This window comes from Capra hircus, chromosome 18, assembly GCF_001704415.2.
Source record: "Capra hircus breed San Clemente chromosome 18, ASM170441v1, whole genome shotgun sequence".
In the NCBI taxonomy this organism is placed as follows: domain Eukaryota; kingdom Metazoa; phylum Chordata; class Mammalia; order Artiodactyla; family Bovidae; genus Capra; species Capra hircus.
In genome coordinates, this window is record NC_030825.1 from 51,367,932 (window position 1) to 51,392,957 (window position 25,026).

Below are 25,026 nucleotides of genomic sequence, written 5' to 3' on the forward strand. Positions count from 1 at the left end.
AGCTCAGCTACGACTGTGGAAGGAGGCGCTCGATGAAATGTACTATCAAAGGGGAGAGGGTGCGATTCCCCGTTATAACTTTTCTCCCGCTGTTAGTCTAGCTTTTATTTTCAAACCTTCAGGACTCTGAAGTCAAAGGGTTGCTTTTCTTACAGGCAACTGAGTTTCTTCCAGATTAAGAATAATTTATCTACTTAATCTCGACTTCACATACTTCCTCGACAGCGAAATTTGTAAGGCCAATCTGTTTAGGTTTTCCTAAAACGATGCAACTATACTAGCTTTAGTGAGATAAGTCAGTAACTGAGATTGGTGGACAGATTGTTTTGAAACCGCCCTAACGGCAAGGGGCAGGTCCTTAGTGAATTCATCTCTTTCCGGTTTCTTAAGGGCAATCGTGAAGGGGGGGCGGGGCAGTCTGCCGACTCTCCATTTGATTGGTTCTGGTGGTTTTACCCGCTTGGACTCCTCTAGGGGCGGGAGTTTAGACCAATCAAGATATGTGTTACAGAGACACTAGTTTGATGAAAGGACCGCGCAGGGAAGGCCGTGCGGTGCTCATTCTGAGACCACATCACTGATTGGCCCAAATCTTTACTCTCTTTCCCTCATTTGACCCTACGGGAGCGGGCGCGCTGGCACTACCCAATCACCGCGCGCCCCTCCTCCCTCCTTTTCCCGCCCTCCCGTTTCGATCCCGGCATCGACGTAGTCCAACGCTTCCTCCCCGGCAGCTCCTAAGCCCTTTCATTGCTGTTCTTTTGAAAGACGCGCTCTGATTGGTTGAGCCCTTGGGCCCGCGCCCGTTGTCCCTATGAGGTGGCCAATTGGCAACTGTGTTACATCGCGCTGGGTCACGGAGGAGGGGGGAGGTGGCGGCGGCGGCCATTTTGAGCCGCCGCCGCCATTGGAGTGGGGGCCCCCCCCCTTTCCCCCTTCGCCTGCTGACAGGAAAGGTTTAAGGGGGACAGAGCCCTGGGAGGCCGGGCCGGGCTCGGGGGCCGCCCCGGGGGCCCGGGCCATGGATGTGCGCCGTCTGAAGGTGAACGAACTTCGCGAGGAGCTGCAGCGCCGCGGCCTGGACACTCGCGGCCTCAAAGCCGAGCTTGCTGAGCGGCTGCAGGCGGCGCTGGAGGCCGAGGAGCCCGACGACGAGCGGGAGCTCGAGGCCGACGACGAACCGGGGCGACCCGGGCGCAGCAACGAGGAGGTCGAGACCGAGGGGGGCTCCGAGCTGGAGGGGACCGCGCAGCCACCGCCGCCCGGGCTGCAGCCGCACCCGGAGCCCGGCGGCTACTCGGGGCCGGACGGACATTGTGAGAGTGCGCGGGGCGGGGGCCGGGGAGCCCGGACTCCGGGCCGAGGAAGGGCTGTGGGACGCGGGAGTCCGGCGCCTGAGGTCGGGGAGACGGTCTGAGGATCGGGGGATACTTCTCCCCGCCGCTGAAAAGGGTCGGGGGACAAGGCCCGCGGGACGACCGGAGGGTGGATCCTGGCATTCGGCGCAGGGAAGATACTGGAGTGGGGGCTCTCGTTTTCGGAGATGAGGAAGGTCCGGGGTGGGGGTGTAGAGGATTCCCGAGCCTACGGCTCAGAAACCGGAAACCGTGGTTTTTGGAACCGAAGACAGTCGGAAGAACAAGGGGATCTCTTTTAGTAGACTGAGATCTTAAAGATGGTGATCTTAAGATTTGGAGCTGGGTAGGCTTGGGAGCCGTGTTTTCAGGGCAGGGACCGTTTTGAGGATGGAGTATCCTGGAGTTTGCTGCTGGATGGGGTACCGGGGAATTCTCATGTTTTGTTATTGGGATGGGTTGGTAAGATGGAGTTCCGGTGTCTGGCCAGGGAGGGTCTGACGGACTGTGCGTTCTAGTGGTTGACTGGGGAGCTTTTAGGGGATGCGAGAGGCTATCATGGGGAACCCCTATCTGTCTGAGGACGGCCTGGATTGAGGGGGTGTCTCAGATCCAGGGCTGAAAGGCCAGCCTTGAGGCATGGGCAACCTGGGCATTTGATGCTGGCCATCTGGGGCCCTTTTTGGCTGACTTCTAGAGATGGTATATGGAACATCGATGTCCAGAAGCTGGTGGGGGAGAGAAGGCTACTTCACTGGGTGAAGTACCTGGAGGTCTGGAGCTAGGAAGGCATTGGGGACAGATAATGCAGTGGCTCCTGCTGAATGGTCTTAGATTAACAGTATGGGGTGTTTGGAGAAAAAGAGTATCTGGGGGTGGGTGGGGTAGATAACAGTGGAGTTTGAAGTTGAGGGATTATCTGGGGGGTAGAGGATCGTGCACAAGAAAAGAGTGTGTAGCTGGTGTGTCAAATATAGAGAAGGGAAGAGTGTATGATGTGGAGGGTGAAAGAAAACTAGTTGACTTGGCAGGGTGCCGCAGGGTGAAGGGGGTGGTGTTTCTGGGGCTGAGCATCTCCATGAGAGGGCTCCTCGGTCCCCAGAAGCAGAGTTTTTGTGTGTGTGTGCCTAGGGATTGGAGAGGCCTCAAGGGGTGGTTGAGAACCTCTGCATCAGACACTCTGAAGGAGAGGGGATGGAGTAGATCTGTGACTTTCTGAAGGGACGAGACCCTGGTATGGGAGGAAGTAAATCAAGTTAAAAGCGGATGGCTTTCTAGCGGGACAGGACATGGTGATTGGAAAAGTTGAGTAAGTAGAAAGGATTTTGGCATCCAGAGTTTGTAGTATTTACCTGAAAAAGAGGGTACCCTGCGCTGTGGGACTAAAGAAATGAGGAAAGCCAGAGGATCAGGGAAGAGACTAGATTTGGGGTTGGCACAGGGTACTTATGTGCTTTCTTAGAGCAGGGCAATCTGAGGGTAGATTTGGGGTGGAGGGTGGTTGTCTAGGATTCAGATGCTGGGAGGAGTACTTCCCATTGCAGAGACCTGTCAAGGAAGGAGCAGTGGCCCAGTGTACCTGCCTGGGGCGGGCAAGACCCTGGCAGGAATGCCGATGGCTGGAAATTTCTCCAAAGAAAAGTGATATGCTGTACGGCACAGGCTCTAGACTCAGATTTTTGTCTTGGGCAAGTCACTTCACCTCTGAGCTCTGGCTTCCTTGTGTGTAAAATTGGGATGTAATAATAGCGCCCCCCTCCCCACTTGGGGATGAATGAGATTACGTGTGTAAGGGGCTTAGCACTGGTTCTGCCTGTTATTAGGAGGTAAATGTTTTAGAGAACAGAGAAGGGCCCCAGAATCATAAGCTGCTCTGGGCGAGGCTTCCTCTATGAGCACAGGAGAGATTCTCGGAAAGAAAGATATGAGTCTTTTGTGGCAAGAACAACACTGTGCCTAGGACCTGGAAGAAACAGGATGGTATGAAAGGGCCCCCTGTGTTCTAATTAAGGAGTTATTCTGTGTCTTCCTTTCTCTCCTACCCATTACAGCAAAATCCTTTGAGCCCCTTTTATGCCCCCTTCCAACCCTGCCTTCAGCCCTGGTAAACAGACCTGTAGCGAACCACGTGATCTGTGTGAGTTTCCTCCCTTTGGGCCGCACCTGGTTTGTGCCCAGATACATTTGTCCTCTGAGAAAGGATCCAGTCAGTTAGCAAGCAGCAGAATAGTCTCTCCTTCCCCATGGTTCTGCCTCACTGGTCCTGGCACAGCCACTAGTAGGGCCCTGGAGGCGCCTTGCAGAGCCTGCCCCTGGGGTGGAGAACCTGCTTGCTACTCAACCTAGGTTTCCAAAGTTCTCTCTGGGTTTGGCTACAGGGTTCTTGAAGAAGTTTCAGGTTTTAGTCCTATCTCTGAGCTCTCTCATGTGTCACCCCAACCCCAGGAATGTTTTCTCCATTCTCATCACTGGGTTATCGTCACTTATGTATCCTTTGAGTCCAGGCTTATCTGTTACTTTCTGGGTCCCTGATCTCAGCCCCTGCTACTACTTCATAGCCCTTAACACAATACAATTTTTGTACTTTCAGATTTGTTTAATGTGTGTATGTCTGACTAAGCTGGAACTTGTTCTTAGTTATATCCTAGCATATGGTGTATAGTATGTACTCCACTCCATGAATGGTTGATATTGTTTTTCCTTCTTTTTTGGCTGCATTGCACAACTTGCGGAATCTTAGTTCCCCAACCAGGGATTAAACCCTGGCCCCAGCAGTGAAAGCACTAAATCGTAACCACAGGAAATTCCCTGATGTTATTATTCTTGCCACCCTTCAGTTGAGTTCCTCCTGGACCCACAAAAACACCTTCCTGAAACACTTCCTGCCTAACTCCAAATATTTTAGGGCTTATCCCTAATGAGTCTGAAGGCCACTATTATTATGACTCCTGTTTTCTTAACAGTTGCTTTCCTTCCTCCCCCATTTCCCCATCAACTGAGATGGTTTTCCCTTATCTTTACAGCTATTGCAGGGTGGAAGAAATTCACAAAGAGAGTTGGCTATGCAGGTGGGAATAGTGTATTGGGTTGGACAGAGGACTGGTTTGTGCTCTGAACAGTTTTTAAGGTTGTACCCTAAAGGCAACTCCCTAAGCTTTATACTGTGTCAGAGAACAGCTGGGCTGGTAGTTTTTAAACTGTGTTCATGGAGTTGCCCCCCACCCCAGTGGGGACTTAGAGGGGAGGTCAGGTTGGACCCCTTCTCCAACTTTCCCATCTCCTTGCTCCAACCAAAGCATTTGTGCTTCATTTGGTTTTCTGTGTTAGGATTCTATAGAACCTAGTCACAGATAGATCTCTTAACTTTTGAGGGGCAAGAGGGCCTGTCTTCAGGCAGCTGGGGCCCCTGACTGCCCAGGTGGGTTTCCATCTGAAGGTGTTTTCACATCTTTTAGCCCCTGGAAGACTGATTGTCCACAGTGGGGATGGCATCGTTTTGTATTAAAAAGCTACCTCTAGTCCCAAGAAATACCCTTCTAACTGGCCATTTTTTGTTTTAAGATGTCATGGACAATATTACCATGCAGAACCAATTCTATGAGACGCAGGTCATCAAGCAAGAGAACGAGTCAGGCTACGAGAGGAGACCACTGGAAATGGACCAGCAGCAGCAGGCCTATCGCCCAGGTAGGAAAGCGCATGTGATACATCTCTTTTGAAGGAAATGTAATCTATTTGTGGGTGGCCTCTACCTTCTGCCTACTGCCTGTCTTCCCAGAAACTTTGTATCTTCCTTTCAGGCAATACTTTGGGCTTGGTCACTCTGGCAAGATCTTTTTGAAGGGAAGAACTTAGTCTCTCTCATTCGCAAGTGTTAGGATAGGGGAGTCTTCAAAGTATCTGTCATCAAATGTTAGTACCAACATCTTGGCGAGCTTAGACCTGGAGGCCAATATCTGAGTCCTGCTTAGAATCTTAGAATGCTGAAGCTAGAAAGGACCTTCGAAATCTAGTATTTGCCATGTTCTGAAGAATATTGTTCCAGGAGATATTGCTAAGGACTTCTCAGAGAAGAGTTCCTTGGCCAAATGCATCTGAAAAATGCGGCATATACCTTGCCACCTCTGGGAGAGTAACTGTGTTCATGAAAGATGCTGAGAAGTCCTGGATTGGGAAAAACTCTATGTTACATTGTTTAAACCCAGCGTTTCCCAAATATGTAAATGTGTCTTTGTAGAACAGTTTTCTACAGTACAGGCTTGGAAAGCAAAATTATAATGTAGATCTCTCCCCATTTTACAGATGGGGGAGGTCAAGGGCTAGGGTTAGATCCAGGACGTTGAACTGGCTTCTGGGCCACTGCTCTTGGCTGATCAGCAGCGCTCCTTACCTAGTGTTTGGGGAGCGGGTCCTCCTGTCGGGTACCGACCAAGCCAGGGCTGACTCCCGGTCTTGTGCTCCTTCCACTGTGCTGTGGCCACAGTGCCTTTTCGTGGTCAGTCTAGTCGGTTCTGTCTGATTCCATTCTGGTTCACCCACAAAGTAAAATCCCCGGACATTTCTTGTGATTGGCTCAGGATTTTAATGAATGTAGGTTACAAACTGTAGATTTGTGTCAGGCTCTGTGAGACTTGTGGGATCATGTGGCCCAAGGAGACTGTTTTCTGTGCAGACATTTATCAGGGCCTCCCATGAGCCCAGTGCTGTGATGGGAACCAAGGAAGCTCTGTCCGTGTGGGTGAGCACCATCTCTGCCCTAGTGAACGAGGAGCCTTCTCTGAGATTTTGTCTGTGTGCCAGAGCCAGGGAGTGCTCCAAGGTGGTGTTGAGTTGAATGCTGAAGTGTGTAGATGTGATGTGAGTGATCCACAGCATCCATAGATGAGGTGAGTCTGAATCCACAGTTTGCTCTCAGTAGGCATGGATTCTTGGAATCTGCCTGAGCCTGGGACATTCTTGTGATCCACAGTATGTTATCCCATCCTGACTTCCTATTTGTGGGGTGATTTAATAAGGCCATCCCACCTGTGGGCTGACTTACATGCATACCCTCCCTTCTGGAGTGCTTCTGGGCTAATAGTGATTAAAGCCCATGGAGTTACGTGGGGGACCACAGCACTGCTGAACTGACTTTCCCCTCCATTGCTAGACTGAAGAAACTCTGTAAGAATTGAAGTGAAGAGATTCTCTGGGAGAAGAAATTATAGAATGCAGAATTGTGAAATGGTAGAAGTCTGTAGGGCTCCCTCCTACTTGGTGCATGTGATGGCGGCTCCCAGCTTTCCCAACTTTCCCTTGCCTTTGGCAAAGTAGCCCAGGCAGTCATTCGCCTTTGAGTAGGCCCTTAGAGAGCTTCTCCTTGTTTAGTGCTAAAGTTCCCCTCTCCTCCCCACGAAGCCTGAGAATTTTCTGACTGACATCTCTCATCCTATCAACTACTGGTGCTGCTGGGCCTGGATGGCCATCCCCAGCCTCACTTTATTGTAGCCCTGTCCTCCAGTACAGCCTTTTGGGTTCCCTGAGCAGGCTTCCACTGAACCTAGCAAGAGCCTTTGCCCAGACCTCATCACCATAGTCAGGATCCTGCCAGTATCTCCTGAAGTAGAGGGGACCAGAAAAGTGATAACTGAAGAGTTTCTGAGTGTCTTAACCGTCTGGATTTGTCCTGACTGTAGAAGTGAAGACGGAGATGAAGCAAGAAGCACCCACCAGCTTCCTCCCACCCGAAGCATCTCAACACAAACCAGACAGACAGCAATTCCAGAGTCGCAAGAGGCCTTATGAAGAAAACCGGGGACGGGGGTACTTTGAGCACCGAGAGGATAGGAGGTGGGTCTGTGAGGCAGTGGTCATCCTTTTTCCAATAGGTCTCAATGTCTGTAGCCCAATGCCCACCGGGGTCTTTTTACTAGCCAGGAGGGCAGAGCTGAGGTCTCCCTGCCCTCTCACTCTCCCCCATTTCTTCCTATACCCACTACAGATTCAGCTCTGCTAAACTTCTGATCCTTCCCTCAGTTTCTCCCTTCCCATTACTTGAAGGATGAAGTTCAAACACCTTGCCGTTCACATGTGAGATGCCAGCCTGCCTTTTTGTCCTTTGCCCCACTGCCCTGCATATGACCTGACCTGAGCATATGGTAGACTAAGGTCATCCAGACTGTCCCAGGGAGGACCCTACGCATTAGACTCCACACTTCTACCCCTTCCCCTTATTCCCATATGTTGGAAACCACCAGTATTTTCACATAGTCCGTTTTAGTATTTTGGTCGGAATAAATTTCGTTCATAATTTAGGACACTTTTAAAAGAGAAGAAGACAAAAATGGGTCATTTCAAATCCTTTCAGATGTGGAGTTTTAGGAAGCCTGGAATAAGGACAGATTATAATAACAGATTTATCTAAATTTTTACAGATTGCTGTTCCTGGCCCAGTACCCTCTGGGCTACTGTAACCTCCCATCAGTAGCAGAGTTCAGTGTGAAGGCGGTGCTCAGCATGTAGAGGGGTGGATTAGAATCTGAGGGTGTGAGAGAGTGGTATTTTTCAAAAAGTTCTCCAAATAATTCTCATGGCCGTCTTAAGCAGAGCACACCCTCTCCAGTCCCTGACCCCGCCCTGGTAGTTAATAGTCATTGCTCTCATTGCAAGAATGTAGGGTTCCAGAGTTCTTTTGCTAACGTCTGTGGGAGGAACTTGAAATCCAGGAAGCAGCTTGTAGGCCACTTGTAAATTCCTGCAGAAATTTGAGGTCCCTTCTTCCCTTGTCCATCTGTTCTCCTGTGACTGATACCTCTTTATGACGCAGGGGGCGATCTCCTCAGCCTCCAGCTGAAGAGGATGAAGATGACTTTGACGACACCCTTGTCGCCATTGACACATGTGAGTCCTTGGAGTGCCTGTTCGATACTGTCTTCAGTCAGTGCAAGGAGACTGCCTTTACCTTCACAAAATCCCTTCCTGGCACCGGCCAGAGCAGTGTTAGTTCAAATGTGAGAACCAGCAGAGCCCTGGAGTCAGGGTGTTGGTTTGGAGACAGAAGATTTACTTCAGCTCTATCTGTGAGATTCGGTCAAGTTATTCTACTTCTCCGAGCTTCTCTTCAGAGAGGAAGAATCCTGCTCTTATACCTCAGGGGACTTTCAGTGACATTCATCAGAGAGCAAGTTGGAAAACCCTGAACACCCTGTAAAGTTGTCATCTAATCAAGAAGGGAACCTGAGTGCTGCTGGGGAAACTTAACTCTTTGACAGCCATTTCCCCAGTTTCCATCCGCTGCTCACGTTCCTGGTGAAACCAATGCTGCCTTGTCTCCTCAGGCATTAACCTGGCCTGCCCTGCTCTCTGTCCCTCAGTTCCGTTTTGTTTCCTCTAGATAAGTGACTTCCCCCTTGACCGTGCATCTAAATACTTGGGGGAACGAATATAGAGGTCCTGTCCCTTCTCAGGCCTCCTCAGATAGACTCTTAAGTGGTAGAGCCTGTGAATCTGAATTGTTGAACACACCCAGAAGCCCAGTCAAGTCTGAGGACTGCACTTTTCAACAGAGCAGAAAATTAATAGCAGTTCATTCGTGTACTTGTTTACGTAGCTCGTGTTTATAAACCAATGGCTACATGCTTTAAAAGAGGTAAAGACATCTCGTATACAGTCCCTTTTATCACAGGAGCTAAAGGATTCAGAGTAAAACGGAGTGTTAATTTTTTAAGTATTGGGTGGCAGTGGTTCATGAAGCAGCATCTGATTAAATGCCAAATGTACAGACGATGGCACTCAGCCTTTAGAGAAAGGAGAGAGCCTACTGGACGAGACAGACAGGAAAGACTTTCCTAGAGACGTGGGTGGCCCCTGGCAGAGTGGGGAGTCTGAGCAGCAGAGTCCTGGGCCCACGCAAGGAGCTGGGAACCTGTGGCGCACCTGACCGTGGTCCTGGGTGGCGGGTGTGGATCAGGGTCAGCTGTTGGTGCCGCTCTTGGCAGCGGGAGCATGACTGATATTCCACACTGATAGAGTTAGCATGGGAGATGGTTGAAGTTTATGGTGTTGGGAATTAATCTTTTCTAAATTCTAAAATCACCTGAGACTCTAACCTTTTAAATTCTAGAATCACTTGAAAGGATATTGACCCTCTCCCTAGCAAGTGTGCATGCTGAGTCATTTCACTTGTGTCCAATTCTTTGTGACCCTATGGACTGTAGCCCACCCGGCTCCTCTGTCCATAGGATCCTCCAAGCTAGAATACTGCAGTGGGCTGCCATGCCCTCTTCCAGGGGATCTTCCAGACCCAGAGATCGAACCCACCTCTCTTACGTCTCCTGCACTTTCAGGGGGTTCTTCACCACTAGCCCCATTAGAGAGGCATGTGTGTATTATTTGCAGGAGCCCCCTTGACAGCCATCCTTGGACCCCAACCCAGTGAAGAACCCTAGTTCCTCTGTGGAGTGGCAGCTTTCATCCTGCGCAGTCCAGTTTGCAGTATTGCAGGGCCTTTGTGCTAAAAGAGAGAATGGTTAGGTGGTGTGGCTGGTTTCTTGTGAACCTATCCCCACACCATGTCAGCTTGTGTACTTTTGGTTAACACTTTTAGGAAACTTACCTCTCCCTGTCCCTCTGCTGCTGTTGCTGCTAAGTTGCTTCAGTCGTGTCCGACTCTGTGCGACCCCATAGACGGCAGCCCACCAGGCTCTCCCCGTCCCTGAGATTCTCCAGGCAAGAGTACTAGAATGGGGTGCCATTGCCTTCTCTGGCCTGTCCCTCTGGGGAGCATTAAAACATCAGCCAACTACAGGCTTTTCCCTCCACAGATAACTGTGACCTCCACTTCAAGGTGGCCCGAGACCGGAGTAGTGGCTACCCGCTCACGATCGAAGGCTTTGCATACCTGTGGTCAGGAGCCCGTGCCAGCTACGGGGTCAGAAGGGGCCGTGTGTGCTTTGAGATGAAGGTAAGTGGGAGCAACAGAGGGATGGGGACAGAAAGCAGATCCATCCTTGGTCAGAGCCATGATTGCAAAAGAAACTTGATTGGACATGAATTTTATGTTCAGGCCAAAGAAAGAGTAAAATGAATTCTGAGAACGGTCATTGCTAAATATATGGGGAAAGCAAGGCGACCATACGTTGCTTCATCAAGTGGATTTTTCCCTTGATAGGGTTTGACCTAGGTGCTATATCGCCAGCCATTCGAGGGTGATATGTTTGTAGAGCTGGGGAGAGGAGTTGTTTGGAAAAACAGTGAGCTGGAAAGAATTGGCCCTGGCCAGTTAAAGGGAGGCCAGGTGAGAGTAGGGCAAAGTAGGGTTCTGCTATCCGGATATCCTCTACCATTATCTCTCCACAGTTCCACGTCAAAGTGTATTTATGAAAATAATACCTGGTCATGTTTAGTAAAAGGTCGGAGAGCACAGAAGAGTAAAAACCAGAGTTATACTCACATCCTCCCAGCCCCATCCTACCCTCTAGAGATACTTTATGTGTTAACAGTTTCTTGTGTATCCTTCGTATATCCAAACTTATTTGTGATAACTAATATCTATAGAATACCTTGCATGTGCTAGGTACAGTGCCAAGTTCTTTCCATGGATATCTCCATTAATCTTCACCATCTCTTCACAAAATATGTGCTGTTGTCCCCCATTTTTCAGAGGTGAAAACTGAGACCAAGGGTTATCATATTTGACTAAGACGCTTGATTCCAAGTTGCACATTGTTTTGTGTGCATAGAGAAACTGCCAATTAAACTAACAGTGCTTTCGGACATCAGTTGTAAGACATATACTGACTCTGGAGATGTTAAAGTGTGAAAATCGTGTGTCCAAAAGTCAATTACTAGAGTAACTTTCCAAAAGCCACAAACTAATAAGATAAATGTTGATTATTAGATAATTAACTGCTAATTAAAAGTTAAGTCAGAAGGTGCCTTTTGTTTTTTCTGCTCTTGTTACTTACTACTATGTGTCTCGAACGTTTTTCCATACCAGTGTATTAGCCCTGCTTCGTTCATTCTAACTGCTGTATCATTCTGTGGCATGGATGTGCCTTAATGTGACTGGTACTTTACAGGCGGTTTTTTCTTCCTTCCTCTTCCCCTCTCTTCCTTCCTTTTCAACGTAAAGACCGCCGCACTGCACTTTGTGTGTGTGTGTGTGTGTCTAGGACAGACTGAAAGTTGAACTGCTTGGTTACAGAGCATGTGCATTTGCTGTTAATAGTAAGACTGTTGCGCTGCCCTCCAAAGACATTACACCAATTTATGTGTCCACACCAAATGTTGTGAGAGTCCCTGTTTGCCTTGTACCAAGTATTAAAGCTAAAAAATAACTATTTTTAAATTCCCATCCCTGTGGCCCTGAACTCTCCTGAGCCATCTGGAGGCCCTGGTTTCGGTATAGCTGGCCCTTCAGACAGCTCAGATACATGTTCCCCAGCCACAGAAGCCATTCCTGTTTTTTTAACATCTGTGCACTTCCCACCTGTATTGCCTCCTAAATTGTCAGCCTCCAGAGAATCAATTCTGAGCCGCCTTTTTCTCTGTCCCCAGATCAATGAAGAAATCTCTGTGAAGCACCTTCCGTCTACAGAGCCCGACCCCCACGTGGTCCGCATTGGTTGGTCCCTGGACTCTTGCAGCACTCAGCTAGGTGAGGGAGGTCAGCCAAGCAATCCAGAGAGTAGCGCGGGTGCCTTGATGCCTGGATTCTCAAGCTTCCTCAGCTTCTCTCTCCCGCATTGGACCCAGAACAGAACTACCCTGGGGTGGAATAGACACAGGGATTAGCTTTGTGGTGCTGCCTTGCTTCAGACTTACAGGATTTAACTGGAAGGACCACAGTCATACAACAACTTTTCTACAAAAAATTTATCCTTCATCTTTAAGAACAGGGTCCAAAGTTCTCTTCAAAAACTGTTCCCTTTAAAAAGAAAAAAAGACTGGTTGTCTCCTGTTCTCAAACCATGGTGAGAGTAATGAGGTCCTCAAGTTCCACTGAGTTCTGTCTGGAATGTTCTGTCCAGAACCTAACCCAGAGTGAAAGAGAAAGACCAGTGGGGCCAGGGCTGGCTGGTGGAGAGAGGCAGGGAGGGGCTGTCTTGAGAGGTTTTGAATTTTCACAGATTCCCGAGGCCCTAATGACCTGGCCCCAGGTGACTGATTTCAGTGACCGATGGTGAGACTTTCTTTCTTGATCATGTAAACATTCTGATTGTGAAAATAATGTCTGCTCCGTGTGAAAATTCAGGCCGTTACAGAGAGGGGAAATGAAAATCCTTCTAAACCTGTGAGATAACGACTAGTGTTAGCATTTTCATCTGCATTCTTCGAGACAGTTTCTTTGTCCTTTGTGAAACTCAAATGGGGTATGTTACAGAACTTTGTTGTAGACTGACTGCTTTTCCCCACTTAATGTTGATGGTTATATTTTTGTAAATAAGTATAGATTTTTTGACCACTGCATAATTTTTCATTTTATAATTGTATTTCCTATTTATAAATGTTTTGTAGGTCATTTACATTGATTACAAATTTTTATAGTAAAACACTTGAGCTCTCCTTGTATGTAATTAGTCTGAGCCTTAAGAGTAGAAATGGTAGGTTAAAAGCAATGTACAGTTTTCATTTTGACATGTATTAGTAGTTTTATTTAAGATTCATATGTCATCTCCTTTTATCTTTGTTTCAGTTTTGAGATGTAAATGGAGAATAGTTGATGCAGATAAAGATACAAAGCCCAGAACAGTCAAGCAGATGTCCAGGTTACACAGCTGATTCAGGCTAGAGCTGGGCCTGGAATTTATGCTTGTTGGCGCCTGCTTTACTGCCAGAACTTAGGTTTCTGGCCTAATATCTCTGTAACTCAGGGCCCAGGGGGTCTCAGTCATCTTTCTTCAGAACCCAGTTGTGTAGCCTGAGGAAATCGGTACCTTTCCTATGGGTTAGACCTCGTGGTCTGCAGAAGCAAAACCTCTTTACTGATTTCTGACCAAAATTCATTGACACCAAAAACAGACACCAGACACTGTTAGGAGACTTAACTGAATGTTGAATGTCACAGGGAAGAAATGTGCCTTAGTGTATAGCCTTCCTCCATCCCAGCTTCTCTCTTCCCTCCTCCCTTTTTCCCCCAGTTCTCCCTTTCTGTTCAAAGCAGTTCAGGTCAGCTCCAACTCTCAGACTTAACACCTAAAGCCATCAAACCCTCAGAATCTCTGCATGATGAAGGGCTTCCTTTCAATGGAAGCTTTCTTAACCTCCTTCCCGAAAAGCACCTGATTCTAGAACTGGCAAAGAAAATGTTTCTTTTATTTGTTTTAATTTAAAACTTTGTAACTGCCGTAAAGGCCATTGTGACCATCTCAGGTCTAACCTGCCTTTGCCTGTTTCTTCCCTCAGGTGAAGAGCCTTTCTCCTATGGCTACGGAGGCACTGGGAAGAAGTCCACCAATAGCCGCTTTGAAAACTATGGAGACAAGTTTGCAGAGAATGATGTAATTGGCTGCTTTGCGGTGAGTGCTGGCAGCCCGTGGGAGTTGGCAGAGCCAAATGTTGGTCCTATGAGGTCAACCTGCAACATTTTTTTCAGAATACCTTTGTCCATTGTCTGCCCTTTGTCCAGCTGCTCTCACCATACCTCTGTTTCTCTGTGACACACTGAAATGTTTGTGGTCATTTTGTGCAAAATTCTGCCGTTCTTCCCCCTCTGGTCTTTTGTGCAAAGTTTTAAGATGGCATCCTGAAGATGTTTGGGGATGTCAGACATGCACAACTTCTAGATACCAGAGTGACATTTCCTAAGCAAACTAAGGAATTTCTTCTCTTTGCTGTGGAGTAGTCAGCATGCGCAGGTGCTCAATTGTCCGAATCTCTTCAAGCCCATGGACTGTAGCCTGCCAGGCTCCTCTATCCGTGGAATTTTCTCCAAGAATACTGGAGCGGGTTGCCATTTCCTTCTCCAGGGGATCTTCCTGATCCAGGGATCAAACCCTTGTCTCTTGTGTCTCCTGCATTGACAGTCAGATTCTTCACCACCAGCACCACCTGGGAAGCCCATGAAATAGCCAGTCTATTCTCAAGGGCAGTGGTGTTGGCTTTTGCCCCCACTTTAGCATCATCTCATCCCGGAACTTCTCCCTTCCTTCATCTCATTGGTTTAGCCAGGCTTCCAGTAGTGCATTGCCTTTTAGGAGGATGGGGTGGATGCAAAACAGAACAAGGTAGAAGAAACCTGAACTGCTGCTGAACTTTAGTTCCCAAGAGCAGTAACCGGCACTCACAGAGGTATAGAGTGTGACTGATGGTTCTGGGGCCAGAATCCCTAGGCCCAGACCCAGTCCCTGCTTTTCAACTCACAGCCCTGCCTTCCCTGTGTTTCAGTTTCCTTTCAGTGGGAATTCTCACACCTACCTCAGAATTTCATGTTGTGTCATTAAAGTAAACCATGAGAAGCACTTGCAACAGTGTCTGGCAGAGAATGAATGCTCAGGAAGTACTCTTTAACACTATGATCATTGGAAGTTAAATGTTTGTAAAAATATGCCATGAAGCCCCAGGGAGAGTGGTTAACCAGGTGGATGCTTCCTCTTGGCCTTGTTCCCGCTCCCTTCTTCCTTCTCTCCCTCGTATTTATATACACGGTACTCTTTTTTCTTTTTGTCCGTCTTTATTTCTCCCCTCTTTGAAAGAATTTCCAACTTACAGAAAAGCCATAGAATTCTCATAGAATCTTGTCCAGATTCTAATGTTTGCTTTACCATTTTTCTCAAATATATGTATGTGTATGTATATGATTTTTATCTGACCTACTTGAGAGTAAGATGCCTACTTTCTGTCTTTATTCCTTAATATTTTAGTATGCATTTCTTAAGAATAAAGCTATTCTCTTACCACAGTAATCAAATTTAATGTTGATTTAATGCTATTATCTACTCCACAGTCCATGGTTAAGTTTTGTCAGCTGTCCCAACAGTATTCTTTAGAGCAATTTGGTCTGTAGTTCAGGATCACTGATTGCATTTTCTTGTCATGTCTTTTTAGTCTAAAACAATTTTTCAGTCTTTTGTCAGTCATGACCTCATTATCTTTTTAATAAAAAGCATGTTTTCTTGAATAAAAATTAACCATGTCTATATTCTGCATACTGTTCTAAACCTCGCATTTTTTTCAATTTAACAGTAAATCTCAGCTATCTTTCCCGTCTGCACAGAAAGTATAAATCTAGCTCAATTTAAAACACTGTTGGATAGTTAATAAATTCTTATGGATTTCAAAAATATCCGGACATACAGAAAGGTATACAGTATAAAATCTTCTTCAGACCCTTCCCCTGGTTCACATATGCCTTCCCTACACATGAGCCCGCTGGTACTCAGCATTTCTTTATCAAAATACAGGAAAGGTGGTTGTTGTTTTTCTTTTCTACACAAAAGGTAGCATATTATACATGTTATTCTATATCTGTCTTTGTTTAACTGTATATCTTAGAGGTTTTTTTTAATATCATTACCTAGAGGACTTCTTTGTTTTTTATATAATCTGCAGTCATTGTGTTGATCTACCATATTTATATAATCAGTCCTCTCTTAGTAGACATTTGGTTAATTTCTCATCATTTTACTTAGTGGCTTCCTAGTATTCTAATGTAGGTGTCAGTTTCCCCTGGTGGACCTGAAAGTTATTTCTTGGAACAGTTGATGCTGCAGTGATAGCTTATCATTTCCCACTTACCAGAGTATCTTGGAGGGCTTTTCATGTTCCCATTCATGGACGTCCTGTGTGATTCAGTCTCCCACTTCCCCGTTGGAGGACATTTAGCGGTGTTGGAGTGAACAGTTTGCACATTCTTGCGTTATTGTGGGCATACAGTTGTAGGATATATGCTACTGAAAGCATGAATTCTAAGTCAGAGGTATAGTTTTAATTTTTGATAGCTACTGTCAAGACTGTAGTCCAACTCCAGAGAGGTTGTAGCAGTTTAATGTGTCATCATCGTGACTGTGTTCCCCACACTCTCATTTGGGCGTGACATTCTGAGTGTGTGACACTTAGGAACTTTGGGCCTTGACTCTTGGCTTCAACCAGTTCATCTTTACTTCTGTTTTTTAAGATTTTGTGTTCAGTTTCCTTTGTTTAAAGGATCAGTTCAGTTTAGTTGCTCAGTCACGTCCGACTCTGCGACCCCATGGATTGTAGCACGCCAGGCCTCCCTGTCCATCACCAACTCTCAGAGTTTACTCAGATGAGTCAGTTCTTCACATCAGGTGGCCAAAGTATTGGAGTTTCAGCTTCAGCATCAGTCCTTCGAATGAATATTCAGGACTGATTTCCTTTAGGATGGACTGGTTGGATCTCCAGTTGCAGTCCAAGGGACTCCCAAGAGTCTTCTCCAACACCACAGTTTAAAAGCATCAGTTCTTCAGCCCTCAGCTTTCTTTATAGTCCAACTCTCACATCCATACATGACTACTGGAAAAACCATAGCCTTGACTAAATGGACCTTTGTTGGCAAAGTAATATCTCTGCTTTTTAATATACTGTCTACGTTGGTCATAACTTTTCTTCCAAGGAGCAAGCGTCTTTTAATTTCATGGCTGCAGTCATCATCTGCAGTGATTTTGGAGCCCCCAAAAATAAAGTTTGTCACTGTTTCCCCATCTATTTCCCATGAAGTGATGGCATCACTTTAAAAGATTCAGAGCGAAGGGTTAAGAAGGGGTGTGAAAAATCAGTGACCTGTAGGGGAACTAGTAGGGAGGACATTGGTGTCAGAGCTTGAGTTCTCAGCATTCACAAAACAGGACCAGATGACCTTCCAGGTGGAAAGAACAGTATAGCTCACTTCAGCAAACCATAAGGAGTGAAATACTTGGCGCCTTGGGGACAGCACAGAGAGGTGTGAGAGGTGAGGCTGTGAAAACACAGACTTTGAACAGTGCCAAGCTAGGACTTTGGGTCCTTAGGCTCTAGAGTGGCACCTGGAGACGTTTCAGCAGAAGTGACACCGTTATGCTTGCCTCCTGTTGAGCCGGATTTGTCAGTTGAGGGTGCTGGTTTCCGTACAGGGAGGTAAGTTCCTGTAGTTGAAGCTGGTGGACATAAGAAAGGTTAGCCCCTGCTATGTTCAGTTCCACAACAGAGCAAAAGTGACCTGGGCGATTCTTGCTCAGGTGAGAAGATACGGGAGGGATCATACTGCAGGAGTTGAGGCAGGATTTAGTCCAGCAGATGTCTGTGTGTCTGCCCTGCATGATCTCTACCTGTATGGGCGCTTAGAGACACAAAGGACCAGTGGAACTATGCCCTGTGACCACTGAGGAGGGTGGCGAGGAGGCTTCTTGGGGGAAGGGGGCTTTCACAGCTGCTCAAAGGCAAGTCCCAAGGTGGTCTCTGCATGTAGGAGGGGAAGGAATACCACTCAGCCTTTGCTCCCGCCTACTTACGACCACAAATTTTGAGTCTTCCTTAATTATTAACCTTTGCCCTGCAGCTGAAGTGATCTTTGTGAAACACAGTTTTTTTTTGTTTTGTTTTGTTTTTTTTAAATTTTAAAATCTTTAATTCTTACATGCGTTCCCAAACATGAACCCCCCTCCCACCTCCCTCCCCAAGAAACACAGTTTTGACCAGGCAGTTCTGCTCTTAGGAACAAGTCAGGGGCTCTGCTCTGCTGCCATCAGCAGGAATCTAAACTCCTTCCCCGCCCCCACGCTTCAGTCCAGAGCAGTGTCTGGCATCTGGGAGTGAGACCACCCACTCGTTGTGCTCTCTCCGTAGGAAATACATTAACCTGTTTAGTCCTTAGCACAACTCTGCTGTATTGCGGAATCTTTTTTGATAAGGAAACTGAAGATGTAGTAAATGATAGAACTGAAGCCATCTACCTTCCAAACCAGGATCTTGACACTAAACCTCAGCTGATCAGTAAGGACTCAATGAATTGTTGAATTAATGAATATGCTCCCTTCCAGCTGCCGGCTGTACCTGAAGTTAACCACCTCCCAGTTCTTCATGCTTCAGCCAGTCTGACCTTGTGTCCTCTCACTGCCAGATTTGTACATAAGCACTTCTCTTAAGGACTATCTTCTCTCACCCCAAACTTGGCTTGTTCCCATTTATTGTTCAGGACTTGGCTTACAGGGTCCTTCTCAGAGAATCTTGATCCTGCGTGGGTGTTCTCACTGAATTAGAATAATGTCCTTATGTGGTTTCCCACTAGGCTCTGAACTCTCGTCAGGCTCAGATGACTAGAATATGCATCAAGAAGAGCAGGAACTCCGGGAGCGTGTGTTGAACATATAAATGGATGCACTTGTGGAGCCAGGCTTGACTTAACAGGCCCTGCTGTGAATTTCTTTCCATCCATTATCTTGTGGGAGTTGAGAATGGACAGGACAGCTTCCTCTCCATCTCAGGCTAGGCACAAGACTCAAATACTTGGAACTTCCTAAAATTACACACTTCACATCCACTTCTGGGTTATGGCCAAAGAGGGCCTTGGGCTGCTTATGGTCTGAGCCATTCCTTGGGGCTGGCGAGCACGTCTATATGTTGAGGAGGGCTGCACTTGAATCTGGGGTGCAAGCTGTTTCCACCCCTTACATCTGCTCCCTGACTTATGGTTCCTCGTACCTTTCACAGAGCATTGGAACTTACCTTTCTTTGACTTTTTTCCCGTAGGACTTTGAATGTGGAAATGACGTGGAACTTTCCTTCACCAAAAATGGGAAGTGGATGGGTATTGCCTTCCGAATCCAGAAGGAAGCCTTAGGGGGTCAGGCCCTCTATCCTCACGTCCTGGTGAAGAACTGTGCGGTGGAGTTCAACTTTGGGCAGCGGGCAGAGCCCTACTGTTCTGTCCTCCCAGGCTTCACCTTCATCCAGCACCTTCCCCTGAGTGAGCGCATCCGGGGTACCGTCGGACCAAAGAGCAAGGCAGAGTGTGAGGTGAGGAGCTGGAAGCCTGCGTGAGTGGCCACCTCTGCAGAGCCACACTGCTGCCTAGACAGGAGGCCTGCCTGCAGCTGAGTGTGGAGGAGCGTCCTAGTTTCGGGGGAGAGTGAGGGGTATGGGCGTGGCTTAGGCCAAAGAGGGCTGGACTGTCATAACTAAATACCAGAAAGATCCCAGAAGTTGCCACACTATTCCTTGAGTGAGGTCAGAATCTTGAGAAAGGAGGCCTTCTAGCAGAAAAAAGGTGCAAAGGCACTTCAGTGAGCAGGTTCTTGGAGGAGGTTGTGTGGCTCCACACTCCTGCCCAAGCCTGTCTGAGAACAAAAATGGTACCTGGGCTTGGAGCTGATTTGGCTGCAAAAGCTGTACTCCTGGTCTTGATTCTCAATTTTTGTTTTTCTGGTGCATAAGTGATTTTGCGTTTATTCTAGAAAATTAAGAAATATAAAGGAGAGTTTTCTGTAATTCCACCATCTACAAATGTTTCCTTTTAAGAGTTTTGAAGTTTATCCTGTGCTTTTTTCTGTATTAGGTACCAGTTATACACACATTTTATTGTTGAGATCTTACAGTATAAGTAAGCATTTTGATACCCTACCCTTAACAGTTTTTGGTGAGCTTTTATCTTAACCACTTGAACACCTCTTTGAAATTTGTTGTTAGTAGCCTCAAACTATTTTCCTCCTCTTACGCATTTTACTTGCATCCAATGTTTGCCAAATTTTAAAGGTACTAACTAGAAATGGTGCTTGTCCTTGCACATACAGTCTGTCCCCATTTGAGACTCCAGGAATGTTGTACCATTCCTTGTGCCTATTCCATGGGCCTTTCCTTGTCAGACGCCCCTGGATCTTGCCTAAACAGAAATGTTAATATTCATGATAACAGCAGGTCCTCTGCTGAAAGTCTCACAACCCTCATCTCTTTCACTCGCAACAGCAATACTGTGAGGTAGACACTGTTACTGCTTCCATTTCCCAGAGGTGGCTGTGAGGTTTAGAGTCACCCTTATGGTCCTCAGTGAGTGGTGATGCCAGGCTGCACACACTGTTCACAGCGCCCCTCTTGGTCCTATTCTCCTAGATTCTAATGATGGTGGGCCTGCCCGCTGCTGGCAAAACCACGTGGGCCATCAAACACGCAGCCTCCAACCCCTCCAAGAAGTACAACATCCTGGGTACCAATGCCATCATGGATAAGATGCGGGTAAGCGCAGCCCCTCTTTACCCCTGCCCCCCCCAACTGCCTGCTGCCTAGCAAACAGGACCCCCACCCACCCCTCACCACTCTCTGCCCGCAGGTAATGGGCCTACGCCGTCAGCGAAACTACGCCGGCCGCTGGGACGTCCTGATCCAGCAGGCCACTCAGTGCCTCAACCGTCTCATCCAGATTGCTGCCCGCAAGAAGCGCAACTATATCCTAGATCAGGTACTTCCTGGTGACCATCGTCTCCTAGGAGAGGGAACGGGCCTTTTGGTTACCTGGAAAGTCCTCTCTGGTTCTTTTTTTTCCCCATAGTACTCTTGGCCTACAGTATTGGTCAGAGGTCAGCTATACATGGTAGCACAGTCCCAGACTCTTAACTTTCTGAGTCCAGTCTGCCGGGGGGTCAGTGGGCAGCAATCCAGACCTGGCTCAAGCCCACAGCAGCTCAAAAGAACATCGTCAGGTGAGAGCAATTGTGTGAAATGGAAAGGCTTAGATTTCTGAGCCAAACAGACCTGGGCTTGAATCCCAGCTCTGCCACTCGCTAGCTGCATGCCTGTGGGCAGAGGCCTTTATCCTTTGACTATTAAGTCTCCTGATCTGGAAAACAGCTCAAAATGGTGCCCACACAGCTAACATGGAGACTGGCATGTGGTAGCTGGAGGTTGTTGTTAATCTGCAGAATGGGTCTGTCCCAGCCTCTCTCAGAATGTTTTTATGACTGTCAGGTACATGTATATGTCGTGTGTGCTCTGCCTGCATTTCAGTGAAGACCAGGGTTCGTCACATTAAAAGTACGACCAACCCAAACGGTTAAAGTTCCTTGTTAGTACCCCATGAGACATCATCCTTGTCCTTTGTCCTGAATGCTTTCTCAAGTAGCAGGTCTTGTATACGTGTGCAGATATATTAACTAAGTAGCAGCGCTGATCCGGCAGCCTTAACTAGAGTGCCTTCCATGAGTGTGGCCCTGTCCCAGCCCTGATCAGAAAGTGGTTGAAAAGAGTTCCTAGTGGTCCAGTGATTAGGACTCTGCACTCCCACTGCAGGAGGCCCCTGGGTTCAATTCCTGATAGAGGAACTAAGATCCCACAAGCCATGTGGAGCAGCAATAGATAGATGGATCCATTATTCACCCAACTAACTCACAACCTTTTAGAAAGAAAAGAAAGAAAGGTGGTTGGAAACTCCAAGGGATCAAAGTACTTCTGCACAGGAGAGAGCATCTTACAGAAAACAAGCCAGAGCATCTGGGTTGGTGAATAGTGGAGATTCGGGGAGGGTGGCACGTTCCACATAGCTTGCCCTTTGCGTCTTTTCCATCAGGTTGTTCCTGCATTATATCCTTTTATAGTACACTGGTAATCTAGTGTTCAAAGTTGAAACATTGATTCCTTAATATCCAACCTTTGAAAGGAATACACAGAACTGAAGACAAAAATAAAAGGCTACTAGTTGGTGATGGTTCTTCATGACAGATAAACAGTCTTGCCAGTTAGATACTGAGAGTGGAAATCTGGGTTGCTGATGAAACAGTTATGCTGGGAAACTGAAAGTCGGCCAGGCCTGCAGGACTGTTGCCACTCTTCTGTCGTGGGGAGGGGTACAAGATTTATACTGGGCTCTGCTTTTCTGGGAGGTGGACATGTAAAAGGCCTACTTTTTAATTTTCTTGTAAGGTGGGTTTGGTTTTTTTTTTTTTCCTTCAGTTCTTCTTTGGCCACACTGTGCATCATGGGGGGGTCTTAGTTCCCCGAGCAGGGGAACACACACACACAGTGGAAATGTGGAGGCTCAACCACTGGACCACCAAGGAGTTCCCTGGAAAGGTGTACTTTTGTCTAGTGACCGATGCTGCAACCCTGGGATTAAGCCCTAAAGACTGACATTTGGGAAGACAGATATGATCCCGTAATACTAAATTTTGATACAACAACTAATGGGGCTGATATTTAGACTGCATTTATGGGGGAGGGGTGGTTGGGCACAGGGTAGTCCAAGAGCCACTCAGGGTTGCTGCCCTAGCCCAGCCCCATCAATAATGTGTACAGCCAGCCTTCTTCTCCTTTGAAGACTTTGTGTAAATTAACCCTGGCCTCACCTTGCCCCATTTCTTGTCAGGGCATTTTGGAACTGTAGTCCATACCTTTATTTTTTTGGATACCACAAGTATTCCCTGCCTCCCTTTTTCTCAGTTTGCTAGTTAAATCAGCTGTGAAACCCATTTCACATATAGGGCCTGGTGGAGAATGTTTATAATCCTAGGGGTAAATTGTCTTAACATCTCCGTCCAACATTGCAAAATGGGCTTTCTCTGAAGGTCAGGCCCCTAGCCCCTCAGCCAGGCACAGAACTGCTGAGCACTGTAAAGACTCACTGTTGGCCTTCTCAGCTTGCGTCAACTTGCTCAGGACAGGGTCCAGGGCTTTTCCAGGTGCCCCTGTGGTCTCCAGGGCTGCTGGCTTCCTGGTGAAGGAACATGCAGGTCAGGCCAAGTGCTCCAGGCCAACAGCAAGGCAACAGAACGCAAACTCTGAAGGTGGGGTGGGATGGGGAGGAGGGTTCTCTGGCTAACCACAGATTGGAGGATTGACTTGGGGCCCCAAACCAGAGGTTACGGAGGCCTGAAAAGAGGTCTGAAGCCAGTGGTTTGACCTGTTTTGGCTTAAACATCAAAAAGGGTGTACCAGAAAAGCCTGTGTGGGTAGATGTGTGTGTAGAAGATTCAGAGCAGGCCCTAGGCCAGACCCTGGCATTTCCTCCCCCACCAGCCTTGGCAGTGAGGGGTAGGTCGATGTGCAGCTGACTCCTCAGTTAGATGGGGTTCCCAGAGCCAGGATTGGAGCTGCAGGCAGAGTCCCTGCAGCTCCTGGATCTTAGCCCAGCACTGTCTTTTTCCTTCTCTGGTTTTTCCTGAGTGGTCTGACCTCCCCACGTTTGGCTTTTCTGGGTTTCCTGTTACCTAGTTTGACCCCAGAAATGCCCCTTCTTGAGAGGGGAGTGTGCCTGCAGAAGCCAGGAAAGGCCAGGTTTCAAGGTGGGGGCTGTCTTTTGCCTTCGTTCCGTGGTGACCTGAGTGTCCTCTTCAGATCCTGTGAGTGTTAGAGCTGTGGAACAGCTGAGGAGAAAAAGCAGCGGTAGGCCACATTGCTTCAAATGCCTCTTTTAGGTGCCAGTGGGAATCCTCTGGAATGGGAGACTGCCTGGACTGTCCCTGGCCTACCAGATGCAGAGCAGGAGCTGGCCTCAGTGAGGCAGCAGACCTGCCCTCCTGGAGGCTTCTGAGAAGGCCCCTCAGGGGCATAAGTGAGGGCCCAGGCCACTCCCAGAGTGGAGGTCTGAGGCTAGGAGTTTTCTTAGGAATCCAGCAGCCCAGAGCCAGGCCAGGCAAATGACCAGAGGCTACGATATGACAGCATCATTAACCTTGCCTCAGCTCAAGGTGGTTGTACTCCTGCTTGGCATCCATGTGGGCACGTGCCATGCCTTTGCCTGAAACAGAGACCCAGGGCTACTGTGGGGACCCAGAGTAAACTGCCTCTTGTGGACAGGCATTGGAGAAGAGGGTGTTTCTTCTGTCCTCCCCAGCCCCAGAACCTCAGCCCATTCCATTGTTGACACTCTCGCCAGTTCTGTGTCTGCACATGTGGTTCATTCTGCTGGGTTTACCTCATGCTGAGCCCAGAGTGAACTCTTCAGTCAACAGCTTTAACCTTGCTTCTGTGGGATTCACACATGTTTCTCCTGCTGCCAGCCTGACCTTGTTGAGTTATGGAAGAGGGACAGTTGACAGGAAGCAGTGTCTGTTAGAGATTTCAGGCTGTGAGCAGCTTGCTGTGTCCCCTCCTGCCTGCCCCAGACTGCCACACACCACAACTACCGAGGCAGCTGCTCGGAGAAACCCAACCCCTGTCCTTTGGCCCATATCACAGAGGAAGGGGAATAGCCAGGAGGCAGGGAACACAGACAGCCCCAGACCTCCTTCGAGTCAGCATCTTCAAGCAGGGTGGGACTGAGAGGAGCAGGAATGAGGCAGCAGGAGCCCACACAGCTGGAAAAGCTGACCTAGCTGTTGTGTTGGTCTCCTAGCAACAGCCACCAGCAGCCCCCAGTGACCACAGCAGTGCTGGGCCAGCCCAGGGGCTCTGACCTCACTGTGTTTGCTGTGGCAACAGCCACCAACAGCTAACTCCCTTCCCTCTAGGAAAGCCAAGTATTTGCATTTTTGCTGGTGTGGCTTGGATGCTCTTCCTCAAGCCAAGGAGTGAGGGGAGGGAGGTGCAGTCTCTAAACTGTCACCACGAGGGTTCTCAGCACCTCAGCTCTGAAGTATCTGAGGAGCCATCCCTTGGTGTCTAGCCACTTCCCAGGATAGAGGCCAGCTGTTGAGGAGTTCCGTCTGCTCTTCCCCATACTTCCAATCAAGAAGCTATGGGGACTGGTCCCTCTGGACAGCAATGCTTCTCCTCTCTGTCTCCTCATCAGGACATGGACAGGGCGGGTCTGCTTCATAGAAAACCCCCAAGA

At 48.0% G+C, this 25,026-nt stretch overlaps 1 protein-coding gene across 4 annotated transcripts in view; it reads left to right on the forward strand.

The window, feature by feature from the left end:
• HNRNPUL1 (heterogeneous nuclear ribonucleoprotein U like 1) overlaps nucleotides 1–25,026 on the forward strand; it is a 34,463-nt gene that overhangs the window by 948 nt on the left and 8,489 nt on the right. For 2 of the 4 annotated variants that reach the window (XM_018062456.1, XM_018062457.1), the window contains exons 2-10: nucleotides 4,917–5,042; nucleotides 7,031–7,184; nucleotides 8,161–8,234; nucleotides 10,157–10,296; nucleotides 11,892–11,991; nucleotides 13,740–13,852; nucleotides 19,020–19,286; nucleotides 20,376–20,498; nucleotides 20,593–20,721. In XM_018062456.1, coding sequence (XP_017917945.1) covers nucleotides 4,922–5,042; nucleotides 7,031–7,184; nucleotides 8,161–8,234; nucleotides 10,157–10,296; nucleotides 11,892–11,991; nucleotides 13,740–13,852; nucleotides 19,020–19,286; nucleotides 20,376–20,498; nucleotides 20,593–20,721 — 1,221 coding nt within the window. In that variant the 5' untranslated portion in view covers nucleotides 4,917–4,921. Of the gene's footprint in view, nucleotides 1–687; nucleotides 1,317–4,916; nucleotides 5,043–7,030; nucleotides 7,185–8,160; nucleotides 8,235–10,156; nucleotides 10,297–11,891; nucleotides 11,992–13,739; nucleotides 13,853–19,019; nucleotides 19,287–20,375; nucleotides 20,499–20,592; nucleotides 20,722–25,026 lie in introns of those variants that run through there. The other 2 variants (XM_018062454.1, XM_018062455.1) reach the window with 2 other exon arrangements.